This window comes from Aquarana catesbeiana, linkage group LG01 (assembly GCF_042186555.1).
Source record: "Aquarana catesbeiana isolate 2022-GZ linkage group LG01, ASM4218655v1, whole genome shotgun sequence".
In the NCBI taxonomy this organism is placed as follows: domain Eukaryota; kingdom Metazoa; phylum Chordata; class Amphibia; order Anura; family Ranidae; genus Aquarana; species Aquarana catesbeiana.
This window is the reverse complement of record NC_133324.1, coordinates 408,542,156-408,560,712: the sequence shown is the minus strand read 5'-3', so window position 1 is coordinate 408,560,712 and position 18,557 is coordinate 408,542,156. Positions and strand designations below refer to the sequence as shown.

The 18,557-nt window shown below is 43.6% G+C and overlaps 1 protein-coding gene across 2 annotated transcripts in view; it reads right to left on the bottom strand.

The window, feature by feature from the left end:
- Positions 1–18,557, bottom strand: part of KDM4C (lysine demethylase 4C) — an 852,000-nt gene that overhangs the window by 106,211 nt on the left and 727,232 nt on the right. For both annotated transcript variants that reach the window (XM_073635205.1, XM_073635203.1), the window contains exon 18: positions 4,233–4,418. In XM_073635205.1, coding sequence (XP_073491306.1) covers positions 4,233–4,418 — 186 coding nt within the window. The remainder of the gene's footprint in view (positions 1–4,232; positions 4,419–18,557) is intronic.

The following is an 18,557-nucleotide window of genomic DNA, read 5'->3' as shown; positions in this document are numbered from 1 at the left end:
TCTCAAGGCACATATAACAGTACTACTCAAACAAGGCAAGAATCTTTCACAATGCAGTAGTTATAGGCCAACAAACCTTCTCAATGTGGATCTTAAGCTGTTTTCCAGAATACTCGCAAACAGATTCCTGATCTGACTTCAATCATTCATCCTGATTTGGTCGGGTTTATTCCTCAACATGAAGCACAGCACAACCAGGGTCATCGACCTCATTCATTTTGCCAGGTCGAGGGCCTCTCCGCTCAGGATTTTGCCCACTGATGCAGAGAAGACATTCGATTGGGTTGACTGGCAATTTCTCTTATCGGCCCGCTCCTATATAGGACTGGAGTGCCACATGATGTCATAGCTGTGGGCCCTATATTTTAACCTGCACGCTGTTGTTTGGATCAATGAGACACGATTTGACTATTTCACCTTGTCCAACAGCACTAGACAGGGCAATCCTGTCACCCTAGATCTATGTTTTCAATTTAGAGCCCTTATTTCATATGATTTGGATCAAACCCAATATTCAGAATCTCATTGGTAAGTCAGGCCATCATGAGGTCATGGCTTATGCGGGTGACCCTCGCTTTCTGATCTCTAGCCAAGAGGGGACACTCCCAAATTTAATGTCACTTTTCTAGCAATATGGGGCACTCTCCAAATACAAGATAAATTATTTCCATTTGAAAGTCCTCAACATCTCTTTGGCAGCTGAGTTACCAGACAAACAAGCTTTCCCTTTTCCTCTGGGCTGCTTACAGTTTTAAATATCAAGGGGTTCAAATTACTCTTAATCCAGGTCAGTTATTTGATGTGAACTTCTGTCCCCCGTTGACCAACTACTTCAATGCCCTTCACCTGGCCCAAGTGGTCAACTGGTATACACAAGTGAAGTCTAAACCATGGGTCACAGTAGATCAGGAGCACTCCCTGGTTCCTCTGTCCTGCCTTCACTGGTTGTCATCACATGTATCGTCTCTTCTAGCACATCCAACAGGCTATGTCCCAGTGTACATATGCAAGTGGGAGGAAGACCCTCACTTTACTTTTCCCACAACCCAAGTGGAACGAGCTATCTTGTTTGAACACAAGTGCTCCATTGCTAATAAATTTCAGGAGTGGGGATACAAGATTCTACATCGTTGGTATAGGTTCCCAATAACGTTACACAAGATGTTCCCACACGTGTCTAACCTCTGCTGGCGATGTGGCTGGGAGGAAGGTTTCTACCTTAAATTTCCCTGTGGCTGTCCAAGATCAATGACATTGAATGCATGGAATGTATTATGGCTTCTTTCCCTCAGAGGGAAAGAGATTTTGCGACACGTGATATTCATGGTCAATCTTTTCCTGTTCTGATGCCTACTGGGAATTAATGGGTTCTACAGGCACCGGACACCCTCTGGGCGATTCTCACTTTTCTCCAGATCTCAGCAAGCGGGGTTCAATCTAGAACGCTACCTGAGCGGCCTTTGGTAACCTTCTTGGTAATCTTCTCTACACACATTAATAAAAACAAATAATAATAAAATAAGTGCTTATGGTCAAAGGGCATTGGGTCTGAATCTCCAGCAGGCAGTGAGAATGGAAATCTTCTTTGGTTTTTATGGAAATTCGCCTCCATCTCTATTTACTTGTAAATTATTCCTAACCAAGGTCTTGCTGTCATTATCAGTGGTTTTTGACTTCTTGAACCTTTTACATTTGGATGTATTTGCAGACCATTATCTGATTCCTCAATTGTGCCTGAGTTGTTCTTACTATTGTGGCTGTAGACTACATTTATATGCCCATGTCTTTAGCTAAATAAAGAATTAAAAAATAATTCTCTCCAAGGCCATTTGAAATTTAGATACACCTTTAAATATACACACACAGTACAGCCTGGTCTGGCAGGAAAACGTAAACGTATAGGGTCAGGCAGCCATCCACATGGTGCTTCTATGCGATATAAATCCGCATATTCCAGGTTCTTAGACTAACTAGCATTATTCTGGCAAGAGAGCCCCTGACATAGCATGGCACTTGTGACTGCGTTTGTCTTTTGCATCTGTTTTTCTCAAAATCCAGTCAAAGAACTGCAATTAACCTTTTTGCGATCAAAAGCTTGAAGCTTGATGCCCAGACCAAGTTTCTTAAAATTGACTAATTTTTTTGTTTGACATTGGGCGACACACACACAGTTGCGCATTCTGAGTTCTCTACTGCAAGAATAATTAATGCTCATGCATTCTTCATACACACTTAAAAAAAATAGGTGTTTTGCAGTCAAAAAGGGGTTAAATAACTTTAAAACCTGACTTCCATCACAAGGGGTCTTAGACACTTCAACAAAGACAGTAACCAGCCTTTTACAATAAAAGGACGTGTGACACTGTCATGTTGCGGTCACTGGGCTTAAAGTGGAATTCCAGAAATACCCTAACTACACTTATAGGTCCCCCCTCCCTAACGCCTATGTTTACTAATTTGTATTAAGAAAAATCTGTATACTTACCTGTTTTTAAGCTGCTCCTGTCATTTCACTTGATCCCACTCCCCTTTGTCAAGCAGTGCTGTTGCAGGGGGGAGGAGGCAGCACTGATATTGAATGGGCCACTGAAGCCTATGGGTCACCACTCCAGGCTTAACTAGCCATTGTCAGAGAACTCTCCCCTGCAGCCACTGCTGGCTGACAAAGGGGAGAACACATAACCGGACTGGAGAGGCCTGAAAATAGGCAAGTATACACATCTTTCTTACACAGTTTAGTAAGCATAGGTGTTGGTGGGAGGCAATTTTAAGGGCGGTTAGGGTTATCCAGAACTCCACTTTAACTGGCGAAAATAATTTATCCAATAACAATACTGTGATGACTGTCTCTTCTGTTCTTGCTAAAAACATTCTGAGATTCCCACTTCATCAGAATGTCCCTCAAACCGTTAAAATATAGAATGGCCTTACAATGGGTCAGCTGTATGTGTCTCACCCACTAAATGGATTTCCACTATTTCACTTAAAGCAGAAAACCCTTTAAGTATTTCATTTTAATTTACATAGATTTTTTTTTTACAGCAGCTTTGCAAAGGAATTATCACAGACTTTCCATAACAACTGGTGCAGCAAAAGCTCATTACTGAACCTCTCAGTAATTAAACAGAGTTACTCTTTGCTGCTCATCACAGGGTTGTTGACTGGAAACTAAGCGTGTGATGAACAGTAATCAATGGCAAGGCATAGGACTGGTTACAACACGGTTGTAAAATCAAGGCTATATAATGATATAACTATTTAAAAAGGCACATCATTTTAAAAAGCTTGATCAAATAATTAGACCATTAAAAATTACACATTTGAAACATCAAATGTTGAAGCACTAAAGCAGAATTATGGGCATAATAAAAAAAAATACAAACATGATGCAGTCTGTCACTAGCATTAACGCATCATTATTTGTTTTTTCAATTACTCCTCCATCTCATAATATAATTTTAACTACCTGTTGATCCTGACATTTGATCAGTTGATTTTCAACTACCTTTAATAGGGTGTCAGTGGTGTTCATTCTCCAGTAATACCACTACAGTGTTGTCAGCCTGTGGACATGGTAGTTTTAGATGGACTTTAATAAGCAACAAAGAAACTTTAGCCTAATGCAGCTAACACCTTTAAGCTTTTACACCAGCACTTTTTTTTCTTGGAGCAAAACGTTTTAAACCATATGAATAAAAGGCAAACAATGTAAGAACCCATGTCCGTATAACAATTTAACCCAAATGCTGTAACTGTCACTGGTGCTGAACAGCTTAGTTTGCATATAAATGGGGAGAAACATAAAAAAAAGTCAGCAGAAATTAAAAAAAAAAAGGAATTAGTTAACTGAATACTATTGTTACAGAAATTACCTACATATAGTTACCGGAATAAGTTTTTCATTATAGTGAGCCTTTAACATAATGGTTATGTCACACAATCAGAATGACCAATGTGCTCCCATGTGGTTTTTGGTTGCTGCCACTTGCTATAAATTTCCCACTTCAATCTGTGCAGGCTAAATACTTTCATTTTAACATCAGTAACTTAAATTGGGATTATTTTAAAATGTCCTATGATCTAAGATCCGCCGCAAGCTTGCCTGACTGATAAAAGTGAGAGATTTAGAAACACAAGAGGAGCACACGTCATTCAGCATAGCTGTGGCCATGCTATGGTCTAGAAGGTTTCAAATCATGATAATGAGATGTGTTCATAAAAGAAGTTCTCACCATGTTTTGATTGATCATGTGCCTGAAGCATGTGATGTACACTACAAAGGGCCAGTCATCAGGTTCCATCACTACCCCCGCAGCATGGGCGCAGGTGACATGGAAGGACGTGGGACAGCGGCCATATGAGCATTGGATGCAAGCTCCTGGAGCATTGTTAACCCTTTGCCTGCAGAAAATACATTTCTGTGGGAGAGAGTAAGAAAATTTGTTAAAGCATAGCAGTTACACTTACAGTAAATATATCAACTATATAGTTATATATATATATATATATATACACACACACACACATCACCTAGTAACTACTAAAATGTTTTAGAAATAAGCTTTTAGTTACATTTTAAGAATTTTCAGCAATATTTTCTGTAAGTTTATTACTGGAGAAAGGCAAATGAGCAATTGTATGCACATACAATAACCAGATTATTTTTCTCTGCCTGGCAAGTCAAACACTGCCAAGTCTTTAGAGGTATAGGTTCATGGATTTTTGGCCAAGCCTGACAATTTGATTGCATTTTTTTGCATACTGGGGGGCGGCACTTCTAAAAATACAGTTAAAAAATAGGATTTTTGTAACAGCTTACCTGTAAAATCCTTTTCTTGGAGTACATCATGGGACACAGAGCCTTAAGTAATTACTTAAAGGGTTACTGCCGGTTCACAAGTCAGGCTAAGTCGCCTGACAAGTCGCCCCTGTGTGAACCGGGGCTTATAGGCCACCTTCAGGTGTTGACACTGGTAAACTCAATCAAGGAAGTTAACTCTCTATATAACCCCTCCTCCTTCCAGGAGCACATCAGTTTTTGTAGCAAAGCAATATACTTAAACACCAAAAAAGAGGGGAGGGACCTCTGCGTCCCATGATGTACTCCAAGAAAAGGATTTTACAGGTAAGCGGTTATGAAAATCCTATTTTCTTTATCGTACATCATGGGACACAGAGCCTTAAGTAATTACTTAATGGGAGGTTCCATAGCAATGCTACTTGAGGGGAGGGAGACACAACCCTGAGGGTACCTCCCTCCAGGCATGAGGATTTATACTGCTGCCTGAAGCACACTGCGCCCAAAGGCGATATCCTCATACCTCCTTAAATCCACCTGATAACATTTTGTGAATGTATGCACTGAAGACCAAGTTGCGGCCTTGCAGATCTGAGCCATGGAGGCCTGGTGAGGCACTGCCCAGGAAGCACTAACCGACCTGGTAAGAGTGTGCCTTAACTTGAAACGGGGGAATCTTACCCCTTACATCATAAGTTTGAATTATAACTTGCCGAATCCACTTAGCGACAGTGGCTTTCGACGCTGCCTGTCCTTTCTTAGGACTCTCTGGCAGAATAAATAAGACATCAGTCTTACGAATCTGTGCAGTTGCCTTTAAATAGATTTTCACTGCTCTCACTACATCAAGACAATGTAGTGACTTTTCTTCACCACTCTGTCCTCATGAAAAATCAAATATGGCTCTTTACAAGAAAGAGCAGCCAATTTCGAGACCCCCCCTTGCTGAGGATATAGCAACCAAAAATACCAATTTCCTTGTCAAAAGGACTAATTGAATATGTTGTATCGGGTCAAATGGCTGTTTTTGTAACACAGACAAAACTAAGTTTAGTACCTCAAGGTTCAAGGGAGGTTTGATGGGCGGATTAAGCCGTGTTACCTCTTGTATAAAACCCTGGACTAAAGAATGAGTCGCAAGTAATCTTTGAAAAAAAACTGAGGCTTGGCCTTTAATAGTACTCAAGGCCAATTTCATTTCTACCCCTAATTGTAAAAAGGCATAAATTCTGCCTATGATATATCTTCGAGGGTGCCAACCCTTGGATTCACACCAGGAAACATAAGCCCTCCAGACTCTATAATATATAGTTCTGAAAGCTGGCTTCCTTGCATTAATCAGGGTAGATATAACTGACCCGGAAAGCCCACGTTTCTTCAGAATGTGGGTTTCAATAGCCAAGCCGTTAAATTTAGAGACTGTAAGGAAGGATGGAATATCGGTCCCTGAGAGAGCAGATCTGGCCGTAGTGGGAGGGACCATGGGCCCTCCACTGTCATCTTTAAGATTTCTGCATACCATGACTGTCATGAAGATCCTGCCAGTAATTGGCGATCCAGACGCACGGGGACACGGTCACGGGTTCCACTGTGCATGCACGCGCGTTCACGGGTGCTGTCACGCACGGGCACGCGCGCACTCCTGCTAGTGCTAGGCGGGCTATTTAAACCAGCCTGTCACACTCAATCCCCGCTGTCTGCTCTACAGCGTTCCGTGTGCCTTAACCTGATATGACCTGTGTACTCTGCTATCTGACCCGGCTTCCTGTTAGACCATCCTGCTATCCGCCTGCACCAGACCCTCTTGGCTTGCCTGACCATCCCTCTGAGTAATCCCTGGTACCTCTGCTGCTCGACCGATACCGACCTCCGGCTTGTTTGACCATCCCTCTGTCTGATACCAGTATCCAGTCTGTTTACCTGCTTCCTTGTTCCAGTCCAGCGTTCCAGTCTACTACCTGCTGCCTTGTTCCTGGTTCCAGTCCAGCGTTCCAGGCTATTAACTGCTGCTTTGTTCCTGGTTCCAGTCCAGCGTTCCAGTCTACTACCTGCTGCCTTGTTCCTGGTTCCAGTCCAGCATTCCAGGCTACTACCTGCTGCTTTGTTCCTGGTTCCAGTCCAGCGTTCCAGTCTACTACCTGCTGCCTTGTTCCTGGTTCCAGTCCAGCATTCCAGGCTACTACCTGCTGCTTTGTTCCTGGTTCCAGTCCAGCGTTCCAGTCTACTACCAGCTGCCTTGTTCCTGGTTCCACTCCAGCGTTCCAGGCTTTTACCTACTGCTTGTTCCTGGTTCCAGCCCAGCGTTCCAGGCTACTACCTACTGCTTGTTCCTGGTTCCAGTCCAGCGTTTCACGTCTACTACCTGCTGCTTGTTCCTGGTTTCAGTTCAGCTCTTCAGTCCTGCTTACTTACCTGCTGTGGTTCCGGGTCCTCTCTGCATTCCAGTCTCTTCAGCTTCAGGAGTGCCACCACTCCTGAACTTCCGGTGACTGTTGATCCTGCCAGGCACCCATACCACTCCTCACTCCTGGGCCTTCTGTCTCCATTCCAGGGGAACAGGAGTGGGAGCTGTAAGGGAGGTCTTTCTCTGCACTTCAGGGTCAAAACCTACCAGGTACGTGACAATGACCTTCTGGGCCATGCTGGTGCCACCAAAATTACCAGCTTTCTTTCCAGCCTGATCCTGCAAAGAAGTCGTGGCAGCAACTGAATAGGGGGGAATGCATAGATTAGTGAGAACTGATCCCATGGGGCCACCAACGCATCCATGCGAATGGATCCCTTGTTCTGGCCACAAAGTTGACTAACTTCATGTTGAACCTGGACGCTAGAAGATCTTTGTACGGAGTCCCCCATCTTTGGAAAAGAGCCTGAAATATGTCGGGGTGAAGAGACCATTCCCCTGGGAATAACTGCTGGCGACTTAAGCAGTCCGCCTGCTAATTCTCTACTCCTGGAATGAAGACTGCCGAAAGGCACGGGACATTCCTTTCTGCACAAGTTAGAATATGGTTCACCTCTTCTGCGCTGAGAGACTTTTGGTGCCCCCTTGGTGATTGATATAGGCCACAGCTGTGGCATTGTCAGATTGAATCCTCACGGGACAATCCCGTAACCTGAAAGTTCAGGCCTTTAGAGCCAGACGTACTGCCCGAATCTCTAGGATATTAATGGGCAAGGTTCTTTTGGTTCTTGATCACTGTCCCTGGACAGTTATCTTTTGTAGTACTGCTCCCCAACCTGAAAGGCTGGCATACGTCATTACCACCTTCCAGATGACTGGTCTGAGGGATTTTCCTTTCAGCAGATTCTGGGTTAGTAACCACCAAGTGAGGCTTTGGGACACTCTTGGGGACAGCTGCATTGGCAAGTCTAAAGCTTGAATTGTTTTGTTACAAGCAGACAGGATACTGTTTTGCAGCAGTCTTGAATAAAACTGGGCATAGGGAACTGCTTCGAATGAAGCCACCATGGTTCCTAGTAACCTCATGAAATGGAGGGATCGCCATTTGACCTGACCATCCGCACAAGCTCCCTTATGGAGTTGATCTTTGCCTGAGGCAAAAACACCATTTCCTGGGCTGTGTCTATGATCAGACCCAAGTACTCCAGCCTCTTTAGCGGTATTAAGGAAAATTTCTCTAGGATGAGAATCCAACCCAAACTTTTCAGATAGTTGGTTGTAGTGCGTACGCTTTGCTCCAAATGAGTCACCGACTGATCTATTCACAATAGATCATCTAGGTACGCTACGACTGTTATGTCCTGTGCCCTTAACCTGGGGTGCTGGGGCTAGCCCGAAGGGCAGGGCTACAAATTGGGAATGCTGCTGTTCCAACTCGAACCACAGAAACTTTTGATGAGCGGGAAATATAGGGACATGCAGATTTGTATCCTTGATGTCGATTGATGCCAGAAGTTCTCCTCCTTTTTGGAGAAGAATCAAGGACCATGTATATTATGCTACAAATGGTCTTCTGAAAACCACAATGGGGTATCACATAGCTTTCAAGCATATGTATGACGCCATGATGTTTAAATTTGCTTCTCTGGACGTTGTTTATGCGGACCCTCGTGGGGGCGATTTTGAAAAAAGAGTACTCCAACGTGAAACGTAATGGATACATAAATTACAAGCCACGGTCTACCCAGGCTTAAATGATATGATCAGTTTCAAATCCTTTCTCTAATAGATTCAGTCCATTAATATACCATGCGATTTGTTTGTTTCTGAGTGCATTCTTCTGCCTTCCTAAATTGCTTCCCTTACCCCCATTCCCCTCCTTGTTCTTTAAGATAGGGTAACAAACATAGAAATTGAATTTTTATCTGTACCATTCGCAAGGTTCACTAGATTATCTCAATGGAGATAGTTGATGTATATGCATATACAGTAATATATATATATATAAAATCGGTATCCGACCGTTAGTAAATATGACTTGCTGGAGAATTCATGCATGATTACAGATTAACGATGTTTATATATTTTTAGTATACTGTTTATGTAATTTTGTCGAATGCATCTATGTTTCTGTTTTTATGATTTATCGTGGGCTATCCACTTGTGAGTGGTGGTCACGAAACATCTTAAGCTGAATGCATTAATATGTGGTGCATTAATATCTGCACATGCACGATCAGAGTGGCATACCGATAAGAATAATACGTTTTCTCTTTAGCATTTGTATGCATAATTTATCTATCGTAATTGGGGCCTGGGCAGCAATGTTAACACAGAGTCTTTCAGAAACATGTAAATCCCAGACAGTGGTGGCACTGCGTACTTTTACTGACATTTGTAGTCCATCAACTATCAGATTTAGCCTAAAACCGATAGACACAGCAGTTCCTACAATGCCCAGAATGCAGTTGTTATACTCTAATATGGCCGGCGCATGCGTGAGGTTTCCTCCGCCCGGATGCTGCACCGCTCGGATTTCTCCCCTTAGATGTAATGACCTTCTCTCTGTATAGACCTCTCTGCACTGGCGCAGAGAGTAGGAGAGCTTTGGCTGATCTAGAGTATAAATACCTCTCAGCTGCCGCAAGCCCTGTGTGCAGTGGATTGCTGTCTCCCAGGGGCATGCTGTGATATTGAAACTTTAAACGTAAGTACTTAGGCTCTAGGTCATTATTAGGCCCTTGCTGCTTCAGACTATTTATGTGCCCTTACTGTTTCTATCTAAGCCAATGTTATTACTGTATGCTTATAGATACAGCGATTGGCTGTTGGGCTATATATAGCCATCAGCAGTACTAGAATTCAAATCCAGGATTCACTGTGGGATACTCTTTGATGGCCCTCCTCTCTTTGATGGCTGTTCCCTAAATAAGGAATACTATTCACGTGCCCCTGTTCATACCTAATATAGTAAGTCCTAGCTTTTTTTTTTTTTTTTTTTTTTTTTTAAAGCCTATACACTTTTACCCTCATACAGACTCTCTGTGCTGACATTGGTTGTATGTGCTGCATTTTCAGTTTCTTTAACTGTTGAGTGAATTACCCACCGTATCGTGACTGTACATGATTGTGCATTCCAAACAAGGTAATGGCTTGCTGTTCGTCTCTGCACTCGCAATTGCTTAGCGCATGATTTTTATCTTGAACAGTTTGTTTATGTGTTAGTTATGTGTGTCTAATGACATTATATCTTATTAGAGAAACATATTCTCTTATCTGTCTCATCTGTGAACCTTGGCCGTGTCCTGAGGAAGCCTAGCGGCGAAACGCGTAGACATACAAGGGCTCACTGCACAATATTCATAGATGCATTTATGTTATAATCTTCATTCTTTCTTTTATGTATTTGTAACCTTCAATAAATGTATATTTTTATACTGTTACTTCCTTTCCAGTGTTTCTCAGCCTAAAAAGTCCGCCCCCCTTGTAATACGTAGTACTACCTATTTTTTTTGTCTACTGACCTGATCTTCTCCATGCGAAAGGAGCGGATCTTCAGGAACTGATTAAGATTTATTAGATCTAGAATGGGTCTGACGTCTCCATTTGGTTTTGGTACCATGAAAAGATTTGAATAAAACCCCAGACCTTGCTCCTTTGTGGGGATCTGTATGATCACCCTTTGAGATATTAATCGGTCTAGTGGCTGAAACAGAGATTTTCTCTTTTCTGGATCTTTGGGAATGCTTGACCTCAGGAAGCGAGACGGTGGAAAGTCCCGAAATTCCAGCTTTTTGCACCCCAGCGTTACCGTGGAGATGACCCATCTGTCCTGAATTTCCTCTTTCCAGACTTCTGAAAACTCCAGAAGTCTTCCCCCCATCTTGGTGAGGGGGGTTGCCTCTTCATGAGGAGGCTTTAGGATTCTGCTTTGCAGGTTTCCGACCCCAGGACGACTTCTGAGCCTGGGTTTGACCCTGAGGTTTTCCTCTAGAGAATGACAGTGGAGGCCGTCGCCACTGCCTAGAGGCGGTAGCCCCTGGCGCAGGTGAAAGAGCCCGTTTAAATGAAGGGCTTTTGTACTTTCTTTTGACTGGCAAAAGAGTACTTTTCCCACTAGAAATTTTTTGGATATATTTATCCAAGTCTTCTCCAAATAATCGCTCCCCATGAAAGGGGAACCCAGTTAGGATGTTTTTACATGGTGCTACAGCTGACCAATTTTTTAACCAGAGGATTCTATGCATATGCACAAGCATAAGTGTAAGGCGGGACGCCTGGTGAATAAAATCTTTAATGGCATCTATGGCAAAGCATAATGCTTTTGGTAAAATCAGCCAAATCCTGAGCTTGTTGTGCAGAAAGCCCTCTAAGGGCCTGTTTAAATTGGTCCTTTAGGGATCGGCAGACACCAATTGCAGCGACTGCAGGCTGAGTAATGGCACCTGCCAAGGAAAAGGCAGACTTTAGCAGGGATTCCAACTTCTTATCTGTTGGATCCTTAAGCATCTGTGCATTGTCTACAGGACAAGTTAGGCTATTATTTACATTGGAAATCGCAGCGTCAATTGCTGGTACTTTCCATCTTTTGGAGAATTTCTCCTCCAGAGGATAGAGAATTGAAAATCTCTTAGGAGGGAGTAAATGCTTATCCGGGTGATCCCATTCAGCAAAAAGGTGTTCTAGTAATGTATGTGCAGGAAACGCATGCAAAGGATGAGAAGGTTTTAAGGAACCCAAGGAAGAAGCCGAGCTTTCAGGAGACTCCATTAGGGATAGCATGAAAGTAGAATGAACCATCTCCATAAGAGTTTGTATCAGCAACTTCTCAGATTGAGAGGCTGAAAAAGGTTCATCTACCGTTGTTTCCTCCAAAGAGGAATCATCGGTTTGCTTTTCCTCCTGATCGACTGAGGGTAACACCCCATCCTGTGCCCACTGTTCCCCTTGCAAAGGTTCTGAAGTGGGGAAGGGGATCTAGCACGCTTCCTATCCATTTGAATGGAGGATGTGATTAAAGCCGCTAATCTTTCTTCCAGACCCTGCAGGGAGGAGGAAAGGGCATCTTCAGTCACGTATACAGGGGCTGAGATGTGAGAAGCAGCTGCACCATCAATTTGTTCCAATGGCTCACCCTGGCTTGCCAAAACTGGTAATTCAGGCGAGGATGACAGCGTGGAAATGCGACTCGAGATCCTAATGCCTGGGGGTGAAACCTTTAGTATCTTTTTGGTTTTAGTGGTGTCTTTTTTGGCAGGCATAGTCCTAAGTACAAAAACAGAGGCACTATACAAATTTGCACTTAATTGCTGAAAATAGTCATGACTTTTAAAGCCGCTATAAAGTTACGTGTCCCACAGCTCCTGTGTCCTTGTGTTGCAGGCTGCTTGTCTCTTCTTCAACAGCCGAGGAGAGACTGTCACAGCTGTGGTATTTATCTGTTTTTCGCCTGCAGTGCGTCCTCGTGGACGGTCACAGCACCGCGCTTAGGCCCCGCCCCCCCAAGAAAAAATTCTTCTCCTATATTTAAAATGTTCCCGCGCCTGTGCGCTGCGTTTTTCAGATTCCAGACCCAACATGGGGGGGGGGGGGAGGGGAGGCAGAGACCCATCCAGCAGTAGGCACAGACATAGTAAAAAACAGCCACAGTAAAACATTTAGCGGTATTAGCGGGGCCTCTGCACCACCCCAAGAGGGGGTAATGTAAGAGGGGACAGCGTTGCTGTCCCCCTAACCCTCTGGGGGAAGAAGAAAACATTTTTGCAGATTTCTTTTACCTTGCAAAGTCTCCCTCCACACGCTGCTGCAACCAGGCATGGACTGAGCTTTACAGTGAAGACAACAGAGTAAGGTATGTGCATAGACTCCCTCTAGCGGAGAATTAAGGCATGACATTTTTTCCCTAATGGAAGAATGCATAGATGTTTTTAATACCCAAGTTTCTTCCCTTACCTTATCCTTGCCGCAGGATTTGCTGAATTAACAGACAATCCAACCTTCACCCATCACGGTGGGCTGCGTTTAGCAAACCTTCAAGGACCGGGTCCCTAAAACTGCGTTCCAAGTGCCTTGGACCTGTAAAGAGCTCCCCATCAGGAAGCTTTGGTAATGTAACAAGACCTGGGTTCCTGGGGTCCAGCCCTACAAAGAGAGGCGTTACAGGCAAAACCTCGTGCTTCGGATACGAGGCCCCAGGTACCATCCCTTTAAGCCTCAATGGCACTTTGGTTGGATCTGGTCTATGGAGGCTATTTAAATCCAGCATGGATCCCTCCTGGAGTTCCTTTAGAGCACATCTTCACTCGTGACCAACACCTTAGACACTGGCGAAAAAACTGATGTGCTCCTGGAAGGAGGAGGGGATATTATAGGGAGTAAACTTTCTTGATTGGGTTTACCAGTGTCAACACCTGAAGGTGGCCTATAACCCATTAATTACTTAAGGCTCTGTGTCCAATGATGTACGATAAAGAAAGTTCTCTTGTATCTTATGTAATTTATAGTTTTGGCAGACATACATGTAAACGGAGACTGCATCTTCATATATTTTTATCCTGTATAATGTTGTATTTGTTGAAAATGTTGGCATTAAATGTGCACTTTAGAGGCAAACCGTGAAATACACAGCTGAACTACATATATGGGGGCTACTTTATTTGCCAATGTAATTGCATTTACAGTGGGGTTTGAAAATTATTCAGACCCCTTAAATTTTTCACTCTGTTATATTGCAGCCATTTGCTAAAATCATTTAAGTTCATTTTTTTCCTCATTAATGTACACACAGCACCCCATATTGACAGAAAAACACAGAATTGTTGACATTTTTGCAGATTTATTAAAAAAGAAAAACTGTAATATCACATGGTCCTAACTATTCAGACCCTTTGCTCAGTATTTAGTAGAAGCACCCTTTTGATCTAATACACCCATGAGACGGATTTGGGGATCCTCTGCCATTCCTCCTTGCAGATCCTCTCCAGTTCTGTCAGGTTGGATGGTAAACGTTGGTGGACAGCCTTTTTTAGGTCTCTCCAGAGATGCTCAATTGGGTTTAAGTCAGGGCTCTGGCTGGGCCATTCAAGAACAGTCACGGTGTTGTTATGAAACCACTCCTTTATTTTAGCTGTGTGCTTAGGATCATTGTCTTGTTGAAGGTAAACCTTCGGCCCAGTCTGAGGTCCTGAGCACTCTGGAGAAGGTTTTCATCCAGGATATGCCTGTACTTGGCCGCATTCATCTTTCCCTTGATTGCAACCAGTCGTCATGTCCCTGCAGCTGAAAAACACTCCCACAGCATGATGCTGCCACCACCATGCTTCACTGTTGGGACTGTATTGAACAGGTGATGGAGCAGTGCCTGGTTTTCTCCACACATACTGCTTAGAATTAAGGCCAAAAAGTTCTAACTTGGTCTCATCAGACCAAAGAATCTTATTTCTCACCATCTTGGTGTCCTTCAGGTGTTTTTTAGCAAACTCCATGCGGGCTTTCATGTGTCTTGCACTGAGGAGAGGCTTCCTTCGGGTCACTCTGCCATAAAGCCCCGACTGGTGGAGGGCTGCAGTGATGGTTGACTTTCTACAATTTTCTCCCATCTCCCGACTGCATCTCTGGAGCTCAGCCACAGTGATCTTTTGGGTTCTTCTTTACCTCTCTCACCAAGGCTCTCCCCCCCCCCCCCGATAGCTCAGTTTGGCTGGTCTGGTCGTCCCAAACGTCTTCCATTTAAGGATTATGGAGGCTACTGTGCCTTTGGAACCTTAAGTGTGGCAGAAATTTTTTGTAACCTTGGCCAGATCTGTGCCTTGCCTCAATTCTGTCTCTGAGCTCTTCAGGCAGTTCCTTTAAACTCATGATTCTCATTTGCTCTGACATGCACTGTGAGCTGTAAGGTCTTATATAGACAGGTGTGTGGCTTTCCTAATCAAGTCTAATCAGTATAATCAAACACAGCTGGACTCAAATGAAGATGTAGAACCATCTCAAGGATGATCAGAAGAAATGGAAAGCACCCGAGTTAAATATATGAGTGTCACAGCAAAGGGTCTGAATACTTAGGACCATGTGATATTTCAGTTTTTCTTTTTTAATAAATCTGCAAAAACGTCAACAATTCTGTGTTTTTCTGTCAATATGGGGTTCTGTGTATACATTAATGAGGAAAAAAAAATGAACCTAAATGATTTTAGCAAATGGCTGCAATATAACAAAGAGTGAAAAATTTAAGGGGGTCTGAATACTTTCCGTCCCCACTATATGTCCATTCATTTCTAATATATACACAGTTTTGCCATACAACAAATCCATGTCTACCAGGACGAGATACCTGTTTTGTTCTTTTTCTCTGCTTGAGTTAACCACTCGGTGCCTGCGCTACAGCCGAAAGACAGTGGCGCTCAATTGCCAGGAGGGTGTCCCTGGACGTCCTCCTATTTACTCATTCTCCACAGTCAATCATAGATCATGCTAAATGGCCAATCACAGCGGCCATTTAGCACTCGATCGGCGTGTCCAATGAGAGATGATCTCAAGTGTAAACATATGAAATCATCTCTCATTGCCGGCTCTCACTCCTCACACAAAGACCGCATGTAAGGAGGGAGAGTTTCTGTGCTGCAGCTTGTGAGTTCAAATAGTAAAAAAACAACAGTAAATACAGTGCCCACAGTACCTATCAGTGCCATCTCATCAGTGCCACGTATCAGTTTCACATGTCATCAGTGCCACATATTAGTGTCATCTGTCATCAGTGTCACCTAATCAGTGCCATTTGTCATCAATGTCATGTGTCATCAGTGCCTTCTGTCATCACCAACGTCTAGAAGATTATTTTCAGCCGAGGAGGCGTACAATATTCTTGCGGCCCGACAAGAGCAACGGGGAGCTCTCCACTTTGGATTCCTCCTCAAATTCAGATTCTGAGTCTGACATTGACTACGAGCCTGTCCTAAGCAGTGGAACACTGACAGCCTCCGAGGACGATGAGAGTCCGCCCGCCCGCCAGACGAAGGCGTTCTGGTAAGGAGGCAGTGCCATCCACCAGCACCGCAGTGTCATCCACCAGCACCGCAGTGCCTCGGCAAGAAAGGCCATGTACCAATGGGGCGTCACCTCAGTCCCAAAGGGTTAGGTCCCATGGCAGCTTTCCCTGTCCCCTTGTGGCTTCCTCCTAATTCAGGAGAAGCTAACATTCCCCCTTTCACTGCCCAGCCAGGAGTCCAGGTGGACACAGAAAATGTTTCCCCGAAAGATTTTTTTCCATTTAATTTTTACTGAGGACATGCTAGCATCAATTGTGGCCCAGTGCAAGATGTATGCACAACAATTCATAGCAGGTAACCCAACGTCCTATTATGCCCATCCCTACGAGTGCAGATCCATAACAGTAGAGGAGTTTAAATTTTTTGGGGGCCTCACATTCTGTATGGGACTAACCAAAAAAAATTAAAATACGTTCATATTGGTCAACCCTCCCCGTCCACCACATGCCCAATCTTTTCCTCAGTAATGCTCAGAACCAGATATCTCATGATTATGAGATTCCTACACTATAATGATAATACCCAGTGCCCTCCCAGAAATGACCCAAATTTTGATAAGCTTTATAAAATTTGGCCACTACTAAATTATTTTTCTGAAATCTTCCCCCAGTTGTTTACCCCAGACCAACACATATGCGTGGATGAGTCACTTATCAAATTTACTGGCAGGTTGGGCTTCAAACAATTTATTCCCACCAAAAGGGCCCGCTATGGGATGAAGCTATTTAAATTGTGTGACCGAGCCACAGAGTATACATATGCCTTCATGGTATACGAAGGGAAGGACACCCAGACGCATCCCCCTAATTGTCCAGACTACATGGGATCAAGCGGGAAAGTCATTTGGGAACTCATAAACCCACTCCTGGAGAAAGGCTACCATTTGTACAGTGGGGCAAAAAAGTATTTAGTCAGTCGCCAATTGTGCAAGTTCTCCCACTTAAAAGATGAGAGAGGCCTGTAATTGTCATCATAAGTATACCTCAACTATGAGAGACAAAATGTGGAAACAAATCCAGACAATCACATTGTCTGATTTTTGAAAGAATTTATTTGCAAATTATGGTGGAAAATAAGTATTTGGTCAATATCAAAAGTTCATCTCAATACTTTGTTATATATCCTTTGTTGGCAATGACAGAGGTCAAACGTTTTCTGTAAGTCTTCACAAGGTTGTCACACACTGTTGTGCTGTGATGTTTTGGGGCAACACGGACTTTCAACTCCCTCCAAAGCTTTTCTATGGAGATGAGATCTGGAGACTGGCTAGGCCACTCCAGGACCTTGAAATGCTTCTTACGAAGCCACTCCTTTGTTGCCCGGGCGGTGTGTTTGGGATCATTGTCATGTTGAAAGACCCAGCCACGTTTCTTCAATTCCCTTGCTGATGGGAGGAAGTTTGCATTTAAATCTCACGATACATGGCCCCATTCATTCTTTCATGTACACGGATCAGTCGTCCTGTTCCCTTTGCAGAGAAACAGCCCCAAAGCATGATGTTGTGAAGCCCCATGCTTCACAGTAGGTATGGTGTTCTTAGGTTGCAACGCAGCATTCTCTCTCCTCCAAACACGACGAGTTGTGTTTCTACCAAACAGATCTACTTTGGTTTCATCTGACCATAAGACATTCTCCCAATCCTCTTCTGGATCATCCAGATGGGCCTGGACATGTACTGGCTTAAGCAGGGGGACACGTCTGGAACTGCAGGATCTGAGTCCCTGGAGGCATAGTGTGTTACTGATGGTAGCCTTTGGTCCCAGCTCTCTGCAGGTCATTCACTGGGTCCCCCCTGTGTGGTTCTGGATTTTTGCTCACCGTTCATGTGATCATTTTGACCCCACGGTGTGACATCTTGCGTGGAGCCCCAGATCGAGGGAGATTATCAGTGGTCTTGTATGTCTTCCATTTTCTAAGTATTGCTCCCACAGTTGATTTCTTCACACCAAGCTGCTTGTCTATTACAGATTCAGTTTTCCCAGCCTGGTGCAGGTCTACAATTTTGTTTCTGGTGTCCTTCACCATAGTGGAGTTTGGAGTGTGACTGTTTGAGGTTGTGGACAGGTGTCTTTTATACTGATAACAAGTTCAAACAGGTGCCATTAATACAGGTAATGAGTGAGTCTGTGAGAGCCAGAAATCTTGCTTGTTTGTAAGTGACCAAATACTTATTTTCCACCATAATTTGCAAATAAATTCTTTCAAAAATCAGACAATGTGATTGTCTGGATTTGTTTCCACATTTTGTGTCTCATAGTTGAGGTATACCTATGATGACAATTACATGCCTCTCTCATCTTTTTAAGTTGGA